Source organism: Macrotis lagotis, chromosome X (genome assembly GCF_037893015.1).
Source record: "Macrotis lagotis isolate mMagLag1 chromosome X, bilby.v1.9.chrom.fasta, whole genome shotgun sequence".
NCBI lineage: Eukaryota > Metazoa > Chordata > Mammalia > Peramelemorphia > Peramelidae > Macrotis > Macrotis lagotis.
Genome location: NC_133666.1, coordinates 68,189,631 through 68,204,370, shown reverse-complemented (window position 1 = coordinate 68,204,370; position 14,740 = coordinate 68,189,631). Strand labels below are relative to the sequence as shown.

The window sequence follows — 14,740 nt, the reverse complement described above, 5'->3', positions numbered from 1 at the left end:
TGGCCAGATATGAATGAGGACAACTGGAGATGATTTGGAATGTGAGGCAATCAGGGTGAAGTGACCTGCCCAAGGTCACATAGTTAGTATGAGTCATATATCTGAGGTTGGATTCGAATTCTGGTCCTCCTGACTCCCAAGACCAGTGCTGTATCCACTGCACCACCTAGCTGCCCCTAATAATAGCACCTAATTCATAGAGGTGTTTTGAGAATAAAATGTGATAGCACACTTTGCAAACTTTACAATGCTATAAAAATGCTAGGTAGTATTATTCTTGTTGGCATCATCATCATCATTCAAAGGTTTTCCCACTAGAAACTTTATATTCTCAATCCCAGGGGCAGCAGAGACAACCGATCAGAGTATTCCCCAGATACTGTCTGTAAGGATTCCTTGAAGATTCTATTTAGAGAATTAGTTCTCCACTTTACTTCATTTGAAAGTATTTCGGGAGACTGAAAACTCCTTTTGTTGTTCTTTAAGGCCAGTTTTCAAAGATACTCAAGGCTCTCTGGATCTTGAGGGGAGATTTTCTCCTTTATATAAACAAGACAGCAGCAAGCTCTCTAATGAAGACATTCTCAAGTTGCTTTCTGAATACAAGAAGTGAGTTGACTACCTTACTAAAGTATATGCCTTTTCATTATGTTTGAAAAAGAAGTTTGAAAAATATTTGGGGAATATTGAACTTTGTTCTCAAGCTTGAGAATAATATTGCTAATATGTTCCATATTCACAAGGTAAAGACTAACATATGTTTCCTTTATACCCAGGCCAGAGAAGACCAAGTTGCAGATCATTCCTGGTCAGTTAAACATTGGAATAGAATGTGTACCACCAGATTTCTCAAGTAAGAACTCATGTGTAATATTAAAAATCATTTTTTGCCTTATCATGATTGCCATATTCTCTTCATTGCACAATTGAACAAAGTAGTGGTTGCTACAAAATGATGCTTTGGTCTTGGAAAAGTCTATTTCCTTTCTGACCTAGTCCTCTCCTGTTTAAAATGAGAGGGTCAGGCTCAATTCCTAAGGTCCCTGGCAGCTCTGTTTTGCGTTCCAGTGCAGCTGAGTTAGTTGGATCTTCATTTAAAAAGAGAAGTCCAAAGGTTGTATGATAAAATGGTCAGGTTGCTCTTGCCCAAAGAGAATGTTCCTAGTATCATTTCATTGCCACCTACAGAAGGATGGAAAAGGGGAGAGAATCAATTCTCCAAAACTGGTCTTCATTACATCTTTGCAGCTACATATCTACTCTCCTCGGCATCCATCCTAGAGCAAGAGAAAGTATTTTTTCCTGTCGTGTTAATAATTGCTTCTTTTCATAACTTGTATTGCTAAACTTCCCTGTAGTTCTGTAGAATCCCTTTTCTGGATTAGCCGTTTTATTATTAGTTGTACATCCTAAGAATGACATTTCAGAACTTTTCCATTGTCTCACAGGTAAAAAATTACACTTGGACCCAATTACCCTTTTGAGTTACTTGCCATGAGCTCATTGGCAATGGAAATCTACCCTTATTTTGCTACTGCCAGTAAAAAAATGCAATGAAAGCTAAATAGCAACCACTAGAACAAAAAAAAATAGATTTGTTGAAATGGCAGTTTGTGTTGTAGATAATTACCCTCCACAGTCAGTGATGAGAAGAGGGAGTGAGCAGGCCTAGACCAGCATCACAGTTACTTCTCTTGGCTTCTTGGGTTTCTGAATTAGTCACTTTGCTTTTGTAATTTTCAGGAAGTCATTTGGAAGCCAACCTTTTGAGCAGTTGTTTGGAGAATTTACTGCATTGGGTTTAGGAAATGCCAGCTGGTTGGAATGTGGACTGCAGTTGCCTCGGGCATAGCCCTCACCTGGCTCTCTTGTCTCTCTTAGATTGTGTCACTGCTTCCTATGTGCCTGTGAAGCCTTTTGTGAAGAGTTCTCAGCATATTGCTGTAGAAGTTGAAGAGTTTGTTCCTGAAGTGGCAAAATATTGTTATCCTTTCACAGTTTACAAAAACCACCTGTACGTATATCCTCTGCACTTAAAGTATGATAGCCAGAAGACATTTGCAAAAGTGAGTAGTCATTCACTTAGGGTCACTTTCAAGTGTAGAGTTGCCATTTGAACCCTCAGCCATGTGACTTCTTTCTGACTCATGAATCAGCTTTCTGAATAACATCTTCTTTCCTAGGCAAGGAATATTGCTGTCTGTGTGGAATTCCGGGATTCTGATGAAAGTGATGCTCAGGCGCTGAAGGTATATCTGTTCATTGTTTGTTTTCTGCTAGCCATGGGGCCTTGACTCTCCAGGAGGTCAATAGGGAGCATTCATTCACTGGCCCTATAAAGCAGAACAAGAGGTGGAAAGGTATCTGAATTCTCCTTTGACTTGTTAGTCTTATGGGAAAATGCAGTGATAAAAATCAGGACCTAACAGCATGGGCAAGAGGCTCATGCCTTGATTTGCCTCATTCAGCTTTTGCTGTTTCTACCCCGGTCCAAGGTCGCCTTGGCTTTTGTTCAGCCAGAGTTAATAGCATTTTCATGAGATTAGCCAGCTCCTTTTTGCTTGCCAATGAGCAGACTTTGAGCGGACAAAAGTTCAGTGTGCCTGCCTTGATTCATGATGTGCCTTACCTTTTGTAGCCCCCCCCCAATTGGTGCTTTAATTCTTGGATCATTATTCCCCCCAAAGCCAAGGAAGGAGGCTATCAAATAGGGTCCCATTGGGGCCACTGACACTCCCTGGCTTCTCTGCCTTGGGGACCTCTCTGTCTCATCACTGAAAGGGCCACCCTTCCACAGAAACTTTGCTTAACCTCCCTAAATCAGACTTTATTTTTTTATTTTTTTAGGTTTTTGCAAGGCAAACGGGGTTAAGTGGCTTGCCCAAGGCCACACAGCTAGGTAATTATTAAGTGTCTGAGACTGGATTTGAACCCAGGTACTCCTGACTCCAAGGCCGGTGCTTTATCCACTATGCCACCTAGCCACCCCCAGACTTTATTTCAGATAGCTAGAGGGCAACAGAGTCTAGGGTAACCCCCTCCCCCAGGGTCTCCTTTTTCAGGCTGAGCACCCCTGACCTTTAGAAAAACCATTCTTTTTATCTAGAAACCTCTATTTCAGGCAAAATTAGGTCGTTTGAATTGAGCCCTTTTTCTGTTTCTACTTTCAGTGACAATGAAAAGCAATAGGAAGCATCATGGTACCAAGAAAAGAATACTGGTTTGGAGTTGCAGGGCTCAGGTTCAAATCCTACCTCTGTCACTACCTGTGTGACCTTGGGCAAATCACTTTACCCCCTCTGGGTCTGACTTTGCTCAGCAGAAAATGGGAAGCCTAGACTAGGTGGCCTCTGAAGTTCTAGATCTGGGTTCCTTTGCCTCATTCTCTTGTGTCTCATTCTAAAGTTACCTCCAGACCTTGGGATATGGGAAAGTTTTTTGATGACAGTCCGGAAGGTGCTGTGCCTTGTGTTGTGGAGTGGAGATGCATGGGCGGTGTGTCAATAGGCTAAGAGGTTCACTATGAAGTTAAAAAGGGAGTCAAACAAGGATGAGGGTCAGATGATGGGGAATATCCATAAACGGCTGCCATGTTTGAAACTCAGTATCAACTTCATTTGATGTTTGAGGAGTGAAGCAAACTAATGGAAGAAAAGCCCTTTGTTGGACCTAGGAAGGAAAAAGACTCACAAAGAGCTAGAGAAATAGAAAGCCGGATGGACCTTCATGGTAGATGACCCACAGGGAAGGAGGAATTAAGCCCCTGGCTTGGCTATTGGGGCCCAGACTTTTGGATGGTCTTTTATTTTAGTGAAATCTTTCTATTGAGTAACTAAGCCCCAAGAGAAACACTTTCCTAATATTGAGAATGTTTTCCCACCAACTGCTGAAAGATAGCTAGCATGTGCTTCAGACTAGGCTCCAAACTCTTTTTAGGGGCTGCCTCTAGGCCTCTCCTCCCTTAGGTAGCCACTTCTTTCACATTTGGCTCTATACTCAGCCTTACTTTCCTAGCTGATTGGGCTTTATTTTGTGCCTGTGTCCCCAGACCCCTTCATCACATGTAGCCTCACACAGGTCAATGTGAGATCAGGCCCAGTGAATGGATTGTTTTCTCTTGCAGTGTATTTATGGCAAACCCGCTGGACCCGTTTTTGTCAGTAATGCTTTTGCTATCGTCTCCCATCACAACCAAAATCCAGAGTTCTATGATGAGGTAAGAACATCTTCCTCCAACAGGTAGGCCATCCATACACAGATATGAAAGTGTTTTCTTTAGAAATCAAAGTGGTGCTGCTGACCAGACTTGTTACTTGTTGGTAACTGTGGAGGTTATGTTACCAAAAGGAGGCTGATCTCTAGTTCTGTGGCAGAAGACTAGCTTGAGGAAGGGCCTTCCCCCTAGGAGGCAGCAGCATCTGCGACTAGTTAGCTGGGTGTCCTTGGACAAACCACTCTCTTCCCTGGCCTTGGTTTCCTTAAGTGTTAATTCATTCCTCTTCATGAAACAGATGCTATTGGCTCAAGAGTATAGTGTACTTCCTTCCGCTAGTGGCTTAGTGTTATGAATGAATTCTAAATGAAAAGGGATTTGGCAACCATGGAGCATTAGAACTCATGTCCCATCCATTGCTGCTGTGTTTTATCAAATTAAAAAAGGGAGACTGGCAAATTGAGGCCAGTCTCTAGCTCTTGGGCAGGAGAATAGCTTGAGGAAATGCTTTCTCCACTAGGAGGCAGCACCATCTGTAGCCCCCTCCCAGCATCCTTGCTAAGTCTCCACCTCACCCTGTACCCCTCTCCTCGGTTTCTTTCACTGCACACTTTCCTTTCATGACTCCATTTCTGTTGCTGAATAGTGGGCTTTGGGGTTATTCTTTGTCTATTTCTTGTGCCTGTTTCTAGCTCTGTAGCCACATTCTCTAGCCTCAAGATCTTCTCCTGCCTGCCTCCTGGGATCTCTGAATTCCACACCTTTGTGTGCTCGGCTGCTGTGTTCCTTTTTGCCTGCCTGGGTCTCCGTTGCCAGCTTTGTCTGTGATCATTCCACAGCTAGCCAACTTCCTCCAAACCATCCATCCCATCCCATCCCATCCCATCCCTGTAGTTTCCAGCCTACTCCCAAGGCCACTGCTCTCTTGGCCTCTCAGATCATGATCCCAGGTTCCTGGAGGGAATATTCAAGTACCCCCACCATTGTAACGTGATGGGTAACCTGTGCCTATCTCAACATATAGACAACCTATCTGTATAATAGACCATTAGGTTAAACATCACAACAAAATGGGCCTAAAGAGGAAATTAGATATACCCAAAGTTTGCCTTGGTAGTTTCTAAACCAAGGGTTTAATTGGCACCTTAAGAGGCAGTACTAAACACCCTTCCCCATCTAAGAATATAAGTTTGGGATTGAAGAGACTAGAACTCTGTATTTCAATTTTGTACCCTATGCACATATAAGTAAGCCTTTGGATTAACTTGATGACTATTTAATGACCATGTTGTAATAAATATTCTCAACTCGAGCTATAAGGGACCTTGTAGGTTCCTGAATCCTAGCCTTCATTTTACAGATAGGTAAACTGAGAGAGATACCTGAAGAAGCCATGTAACCTGCTCCTGGTTCCATAACTACTGTATGTCTGATGCCTAGCCACGCCTGACACCCATTCACTCCCCACACTGTTCTGAAGAAATCTTGTCTTGAAGATAGTGGGAACTGGAGAGAGAGAGAGAGAGAGAGAGAGAGAGAGAGAGAGAGAGAGAGAGAGAGAGACACAGACACAGAGAGAGAGACAGACACAGAGAGAGAGACAGAGACACAGACACAGAAAGAGAAAGACTAGGAGACACAGAGAGAGACAGAGATAGAAAAAAGAGAAGGATCAAGGAGAAGGATGGGAAGGGACAGAAGGAAAGAGGGAAGAGTAAGGTGGAATGAAGGAGGAAAGGGGGGGGAGTAAGGTAGGTGAGGAGAAGAAAGACATTGGAGAAAGGGCAGAGATAGAATGAGGAGAGCAGGAGGGAGAGAGAGAGAGAAAGAGAAAAATTACAGCATGCTAATAACTTAAGCTATATTACATGCTTTGTGAGGCTGAGAATAGTCTTCTTCCCCCCTCAGAGGTGTTACTGATGTGAATGAGGTCATGGTTACAAAATGATTTGAGGTCCTCTTAGACAAGCATTATGGTGATGTTTACTCTATCATGGCTAATAATTAGTTTCTATCTACTTACTCAAGAGAAAAGTTCTTTTTTTTGAAGATTTTCAAGGGATCAATTTTGTGGGCTATTACTAGAGTGCTTTTTGAGTCTTTTAAATAATTTCCCATATTTGTGATGAGGCAGAAGACATTAGCAAAAAGTGGCCTCTTTTGTGCCTTATTCAAGTGAATTGAAGTGGGTATCATTTTAACAGATTCGATTTGACAAATGTCCTATCTGGAAAGCTGGGCAGGAGTGATAGCCATTGATTTTTCACCTAGTGTTTGAGGGACCTGCCAAGCAGTGTAACAGAAGCTAGGGGAACCCCCAAAGTTTGAAGGCACAGCATTCCTAATGTGAAATCAACTGGGACATCGTGAAGCAGTGGCACTGCCTCCTGGCCCCCTGGGCAAGGAGTACTTTGGGACCAGGATGATAAAAGTCAAATGAAAAGAATTCAGTGTGGAATTTGATCTTGGAAAAAATGGAAATGCAGTACCATGTGCGATGTCTTTTGTCTTTTCAGATAAAAATCGAGCTCCCCATTCATCTTCATCAGAAACACCATTTACTTTTCACTTTTTATCACATTAGTTGTGAAATCAACACAAAGGGAACAGCTAAGAAACAGGACACCGTGGAAACTCCAGGTGAGTGTCTTCTTGGAGTACCTCCCCAGCTGCCTTGAAAACAGGCCCTCCTCCTGCCCTATCTCCACAAAGCTCACTGGGTAGCTTCTTTTTCCTTGAGTTAGGGAGGTGCTTCACTTGATCAAAATGCCTCATGATCTTAAGACGTTGAAATCCTTGCTTGTCCACTTGGAAAACTGTGCAGACTAGAACATCACCTTCCTATGCTCCTTTCTGCTTGTGACTTGGGGAATTGTGATGGTTGTTTTCTAATTGGCCATTTAAAAAATGGAGTTCTGAAGGCTAGAGTTAACTCATTCAATGGAGGTGCTATGATGACTGGAATTTTCCGGTGTTGCTCATTGTGGAACAGGGAAGTGAGTCTAGTGCTGGGGCCATCCTTGAGCCTGCAGGATATAAGTATTGACTGGCACTGATGAAAAGTAGGCAGGAATAAGACTGAGCAGGTCTGGGAAGTGAAGCCACAAGTATGTTGGCATGGTCTGACCCTGAAAAGGATATGTTGGACCACATAGTGAGAGAATCAGTCTGGGTCAGCAGATAGAATGGCAGTCTTTTCAGGAGACCAGGGTTCAAATCCTACCAGGCAGTAAGGGGCATGGACTGAGAAAGAATAGGCCAAAGAAGCCATTGGATTTTCAGAACTATAGCAAAAACTTCATAGTTAAGATGGACAGAACCTCAGGACCCTGTGGCATATTAGAGATAAACTATCTTTCTCTAAGCATCCCAGAATGCATGTCTATTCTAGCTTCTTTCCCAGGAACCCAGCTTGCCTAGAGCGATTTGGACAGGGGCGCAAGCCTGGATTGGTCTTAAATGATCAAGGGATCAACCCACAAACTTCGAAATTTTAGTCCTTTATCTGCAAGGTTTGTCCTTTCTGAGGTACTCTCACCCTTGACCAAGAACCAGATCAGGCCCAGACTGGATTCCAAATTCATTCTTGCTGCCCAATTGTCTGTAGTTTCTTGAACTTTCTATTGGTTCCAATGAACATTCAAGTCAATTCTAAGTCATAACTTTGCTTCTGCTTCATGCTGTCCTGGCATCTGGAGCACACCAGACTTAGGAATTGGGTAAGGAGATAAACCACCACCCCTTGACTGTGGCCCTACCTCCTTACTGAGTTTCCATAAAGGCCTCTAAGTCAGTCTTTGGCTTTGAATGTCCCTTGGCATGGCCCAACTGCTCACATTGATTCATAGCAGAAAACCAATGACAAAAGGAGACATTTTCCTTTCCTTTTCATATTTTCTGGGTTGGAAAACTTTCTCACTTTGTCAACTCTTTGATTTAATTACTTTGACAGAGTCTTTGCATGAATATTCAGCTCACATTATGGACCAGACTTTTTATAAAACAAACCAGCCTCAAAGTTCAGGCACTTGGCAGTCTAGGAAAACCATCTGGGCTATGTTGGTGAGTGAGCAATAGGACAGATTCTGCAATTAAAAATGAAGTCTCTGAAAGAAGCTGTGGGGCTTAGGTAATTCCCACTGCCTCTTATGCTTCCCACTTACCCTTAAAATGCACTGAAGACTGTGCCCCAAGGTGGGCTTACAAAAAATCCATCTAGGCAAAGGCTGCCTTGGTTTTCCCCAGCTAAGTTATAGACCGATGAAAACCAGAGAATAGAAAGAATGGAGATGCAACCTTCTCTCACCCTAAGGAGGGCAAGAAGACCAGAGCTTTCTCACTTCAACTTGGGTTCACTTTTCTGGGAGCTGACCAAGAGGGGCTGGGGGGGGGGGCTCTTAGGGAGTATAATGAAGGCATGAGGCCAATGACCTGGCTGCATTGTGCCAGCTCACCCGCCATCTACTATGGGTGGGAGGAAACCCTGGCCCCTTACACAAAGGAAGTATCAGTTACTTGGGAGAAGGCTAACTTTAACTCTACTTATCCTTAGTATCCACTTCCCAGTCCCCTTTGCAAGGAAGGGTTATAATACAAAGCAGTGATTAGTGTCTGATATGAAAGTGAAAGTGAGTTCCCCAGGCTCAATTGTTACTCCAGTTTGTTGTTTGTTGTTTGGCATCTTAGAACAGTTTCAAAACTACCATTCAGAGAGAGAGAGAGAGAGAGAGAGAGAGAGAGAGAGAGAGAGAGGTGAACCCTTTACATATGACAATAAAAACTACTCCAGTTCATAGCCCTGAAGGGTACTGTTCTCATTGCCACTTCCTGAGGCCAAGCCTTTATTACCTCCAATCTGGAAAGCTGTAATCAGCCCAAACAGGCCTTCTTGTCTCTAGAGTTGACCCCCCTCCTGTCCTTAACATGCAGCCAGGCTTAGCATCAGTCTGCTCTGGTCCCTTCTATTTATGCGAAACCTTGGAGTAAATGGAGATGGAAAGGTTGGAGAGTACAGGGAGGTATTGGAGAAGAGAACAAGGGCTCCTGAAGGCACTGTAGAATGGCAGAGGAGGTGAAGAAAGCAGCTTATCAGTGTCCCTGGCATTCCATAGCACTCTACTTAGAATGGGGATGAGGGTTGGGGAAGTAGTATTGGGGTTGTATTACTTGTACTCATGATAGAAGAAGAAACTGCCTAGAATAGGGGAGCCAAGACAATGGGAGTACACTTCTGCAGGTGACCTTAACTATTAGATCACTTGTTTAGTCAACCCAGGAAGCGGCACCGTGGAGAGAGACCTGGGTTTAAATCTGGTCTCAGACACTTATTAGCTGTGTGATCCTGGCCATGTCACTTAACCTGTTTCCTTTAATCCACTGGAGAAGGAAATGGCAGATTGCTCCAGAATCTTTCCCAAGAAGATCCCATGAACAGTATGGTCCATGGGGTCATGCAGAGTCAGACATGACCAAACCACAACAGTGACATAGCCAATTCATTTGAGAATTCATAAGTAGTGTCAGAACCTTGGAGTCTCTTCGACATCTCATCCCAGGTGTGCTTGTCCCCCTTCTCCGAAGTGGTGGGGATAAAATGAAGGACAAATGGAGACCAAGCATTATCTCATATAGCTCCTCTCTGGCCTCAACTGAAGTCCCATTGAACTCTTCCCCATCCCCTCCCCCACCCCCATCTCCAGTCTTGGGAACTCTTAGTCTCTCTTTAACGCCTCACCCAAAAGCTGTTGTCACCAGGAAGTCTACCTTGATTTCTCATTTTTTTTTAGGTTTTTGTAAGGCAAATGGGATTAAATGGCTTGCCCAAGGCCGCACAGCTAGGTAATTATGAAGTGTCTGAGGCCGGATTTGAACTCAGGTACTCCTGACTCCAGGGCCGGTGCTCTGTCCACTGTGCCACCTAGCTGCCCCCAGATTTCTCATTTCTTTATCACCTTTCCTCACCAGGTCTCACATAACATTTGATTTACAGCTCTTGAACATATTGTGTTTTTGTACTATAGCTCCCTAAGAGACAGTAAGCTCCTTGTTCTGGTGGGGTTTTGCCCACAGTAGTTACTAATGGGAATTCTTGAAACTAGATTTGTTAAGGAATAATAATAATAATAATAATAATAATAATAATAATAATAATAATAATAATAATAATGTATTGCTGTGGGGCTTCTTAAATATTTTTCCCCACATGATCCCATTTTGTCCTCATAAAAACCCTTTGATAGAAAGATGAAGGGTAGTATTCCTTATTCACATCTAGGGAAAATAACAGAGTACTGGTCTGAGAGTCAGAAGACCTAGTTTTTAGTACTCCCACAGGGCAAGCGCTCACAAGGGGGTCAGAGGAAGATATACCATACTGGTACTCCTTAAACATGTCCCCCCTCCAAATTTTCTTATCTTACTAAGGAGATAGTAAGAGAACCTCTAGTTGCCTTTGATGACCTTTGACTATGACCTAGTCCAGATGAATTTTTATTTAAACAACATAGGACTCAACATAGAGGACTACAAAATGGGATTGTGAGCTACTGTTTATGATTTTTTGAAAAATCTTAGAGAATAGGAGACATATCATAAAGATTAAAGAAGGACCCACGGCCTAATGTTCAAAAAAGAAAAGAGAAGGGGGTCTTGCCACTATGGGCCAGTGAATCAGACTTCAATTCTTGGCAAAATTATATTTTGTTGAAGGAATGATTTATGTTCATGTAGGAAAGAAAGCATTGATGAATCATTGATCGCATCTGAAGTTCTGGCTTCAATTGGAGCTAGGACATGTTAGGAAATATGTTACCGAGAGGGTGATCAGAGATTATGTTACAAGAATCAGATGAAGTCACTGGGGATGTTTAGTCAGTTGAAAAGACGATAAAAGTAGGTGTTCATGATAGTCTTTTTTTATTTTTTTAAAAGGTTTTATTTATTTTGAGTTTTACAATTTTTTCCCCTAATCTTACTTCCCTCCCCCCACCCCCCAAGGAAGGCAATTTGCCATTCTTTACTTTGTTTCCATGTTATACATTGATCCAAATTGAATGTGATGAGAGAGAAATCATATCCTTAAGGAAGAAACATAAAGCATAAGAGATAGCAAGATCAGACAAGATATCAGATTTTTTTCCTAAATTAAAGGTAAAAGTCCTTGGTCTTTGTTCAAACTCCACAGTTCTTTCTCTGGATACAGATGGTATTCTCCATTGCAGACAGCCCCAAATTGTCCCTGACTGTTACACTGATGGAATGAGCGAGTCCATCAAGGTTGATCATCGCCCCCATGTTGCTATTAGGGTGTACAGTGTTTTTCTGGTTCTGCTCATCAGATCTTTTTTTAAATTTATTTTTATTAAAGATATTATTTGAGTTTTACAATTTCCCCCCCAATCTTACTTCCCTCCCCCCACAGAAAGCAATCTGTCAGTCTTTACTTTGTTTCCATGTTGTACATTGATCCAAATTGAATGTAATGAGAGAAAAATCATATCCTTAAAGAAGAGACAAGAAGTCTAAGAGGTAACAAGATCAGACAATAAGATATCTGTTTTTTTCTAAATTAAAAGGAATAGTCCTTGAAATTCCTGATAGTCTTAAATTAAACTTTCATTAGATACATGCCTGGTGATGGTGGTGATGATGATCATGATGATGATGATGATGATGATGACGACGATGACGATAACTGCTAACATTTTTATAGCACCTTTTAGGAGCCAGGCCCTGTGCCAAGCACTTTACAAATATCACATTTGATTCTCATAACAACATTGAGAGGGAGGTGTTGTTTTTATCCCCATTTTACAGATGGAGAAACTGAGGCAAACAGAGATCAAGTGACTTGCCCGAGATCACACAATTAGTATGTTTCTGAGGCAGCATTTGACCTCAGGTCTTAGGGACTTTACCCCTGGATCTTTGTGCACGGTGACACCCCTTAGCTGCTTTGTATAAAGCACTTTGCTGGTAGCTGAGAATAGTACCAATAAAAATAGTTCATGTCCTCAAGGGGCTTCTACACTTCTAAGAACAACAACCTAGGTGTAAGTAAAGAAATGCAGTGCTGCTAAAGGTGAAATTCTTGAACCCTACAGAAGTTGGACCAGAGTTGAAAGCATTTGCCAAGAATGTTTTCATTAAATGATCAGATTCTGTCATAGTTCTGAATATAAATGATGCCCACTAGTCAACAGTCAGTCTTATGGCTGGGAGTTTCCAGGCAACTTCTGGGAAACCAAAGTCTTTGGGTTCTGGGGTGAGGTGGGGAGGAGGATATGATTGAAGGTCTGAGAGGAAAGGCTACTACTGATGAGTAGTCCACTGAGAGACAAGTTTGGATATACTCTGGTTGGAATGGAATTGGGGGGGGGAGGATATGAAGACATGAGTGCTCTGAAATTGTGGTGAGTCATTGGGTTAAAAGTTATTAAATCTTTAAGAGTTGATTATCTTTACAGTATTATTGTTATTGTATAAATTATTCTCGTTTCTGCTAACTTCACTTTGTATCAGTTCATATATGTCTTCTTGAGTTTTTCAAAAGCCATCCCCTTCATCATTTCTTATAGCACAGTAGTGTTCCATCACATTCATAAACTATACCTTGTTCAACCCTTCCCCAGTTGATGAGTATGCCCTCACTTTCCAGTTCTTTGCCACCCAAAAAGAGTTCTTCTTAGCAACTTTGTATATATGGGTCCTTTTCCTTTTTTTAATCCCTTTGAGGTTTAGATGTAAGATCTGTATTGCCGTTATTATATAGTTCCTTAAAATCCATCACTCCTCCCAACTTGCCTTGGAGTTAACCACACCATCATCCTTCATCATGTGACCAGGTTTCCAGTCTTAGCCTAGCATTCCAACATTACTATAGAGAGGGCAACTATGATGGACTGGAGTCATTGTTAGAATGCCAGATGTCCCCTTGCCAAAAACTCCTTTTTGGAGAACTCCCATAGGGCAAGCGCTCACAAGGGGGTCAGAAGAAGCCATACCAGGAGACCCTGAAGGTCTCATGGAAGAATGTTAGAATTGATTATACAGCTTGGCAGACCCTGGCACAGGACCACCCAACATGGCATGCCCTCATCAGTGAGGGTGCTACACTTTTTGAGCAAGGCAGAAGTGAAGCAACTCTAAAGAAATGGGAGATATGTTGTTTAGAGTGCCCACCCTGGTGTTCACATGGACTATTTGTGCCCCACCTTTGGTAGAGCATCCCGAGCTCATAATGGTCTGGTCAGCCACAGTTGAACAAACTGTCATTTGTCTCAAACATAGTGGTGTCATCTTGGTTTTCTTTGGTAACAAAGGACAAGAACAACCAGATTTCCAGTCTTGGAATTATCTTTGCCTTAAACCTCATGTCCAGTCACTTGACAGCTCTCATCAGTATTACCTCTGCAGTTTTCATCCAGCTCTCTAGCCATACAGCTGAGTTTATAGTGCTCTCCCTCTTTGCCTATCTATTGCAACGACTTCCTATTGGGTCTCCTTGATTCCATCTGACTGCCACATAGATCTTCCTAAAGGTCAATAGCTCCTTGAAGGCAATCTTTCTCTTTTCTTTTTCCCTGTTTCATCAGCACTCAGCATTGTTCCTAATACTTAAAAAAATCTTAGTCTACATTGTCGCCAGACTGTGTAGGATAATGGTGTCAAACAGAAATGGGAGCCACTAATCTGAACAGAAGGATCTCTGTGGGACAACTCGGTGGCACAGTGGATAGAGTACCAGTTGGAGAGTCAGGAGGATGTGAGTTCAAATTGGGTCTCAGATATGTTGCCCTGGCTAGACTTAACCATGATTGTCTTGCCAGAAAAGAAAAGAAAAAGAGAATCCCTGATGGATTAATATTGACTCAGTTTAAAAATGCAAAGTTGTCTGGTTTTGTTGTATTTTAGTTTATTTTGCTCAATATTTTTCAGTTGCATTTTCATGTAGTTTGGGCTGTTGGGAGGGCTGTGGGCATCACCACCCTGGGCACAGGGAACTCCTGATACAACAGTTATTGACAGTCTTTGAGAAGTTCCCAAAGCACTGAGAGGTTAAGTGGATGTGCCAGTGATCACTCAGCTCTTCCAAACTCCATGACTTACTCTGGTCACTATATCACGCTCCCTACAGTAGCAGGCTCCTCAATGTTTTCTTGAATAGGATTGAAACAAACTCTTAGGGCCTTAGTTGCTTCCTTCTAGTTCTAGACTTAAATAAAGCAACTCTGTAACATCAGATTTTAGGGGGCTGCCTGACACCCCCCCCAGTTTTCTTTTTTTTTTTTTTTGGTTTTTGCAAGGCAGTGGGATTAAGTGACTTGTCCAAGATCACACAGCTAGGTAATTATTAAGTGTCTGAGGTAAGATTTGAACTCAGGTCCCCCTGCCTCCAGGGCCAGTGTGCCGTCTACTGCACCACTTAGCCACCCCAAGTTTTCTTCTTTCATTCCAAGCTCCAGAGGCTGTTCCTTTCCTCATTCCCCAGATTTGAGGCACTGGGCCTCATTGGGTTGGCTGTTATGT

General features: G+C 42.5%; 1 protein-coding gene across 2 annotated transcripts in view; it reads left to right on the top strand.

The window, feature by feature from the left end:
• DOCK11 (dedicator of cytokinesis 11) overlaps positions 1–14,740 on the top strand; it is a 195,625-nt gene that overhangs the window by 89,197 nt on the left and 91,688 nt on the right. For both annotated transcript variants that reach the window (XM_074201251.1, XM_074201250.1), the window contains exons 15-20: positions 487–609; positions 777–853; positions 1,882–2,066; positions 2,184–2,249; positions 4,124–4,216; positions 6,730–6,853. In XM_074201251.1, the coding sequence (XP_074057352.1) occupies positions 487–609; positions 777–853; positions 1,882–2,066; positions 2,184–2,249; positions 4,124–4,216; positions 6,730–6,853 (668 nt within the window). The remainder of the gene's footprint in view (positions 1–486; positions 610–776; positions 854–1,881; positions 2,067–2,183; positions 2,250–4,123; positions 4,217–6,729; positions 6,854–14,740) is intronic.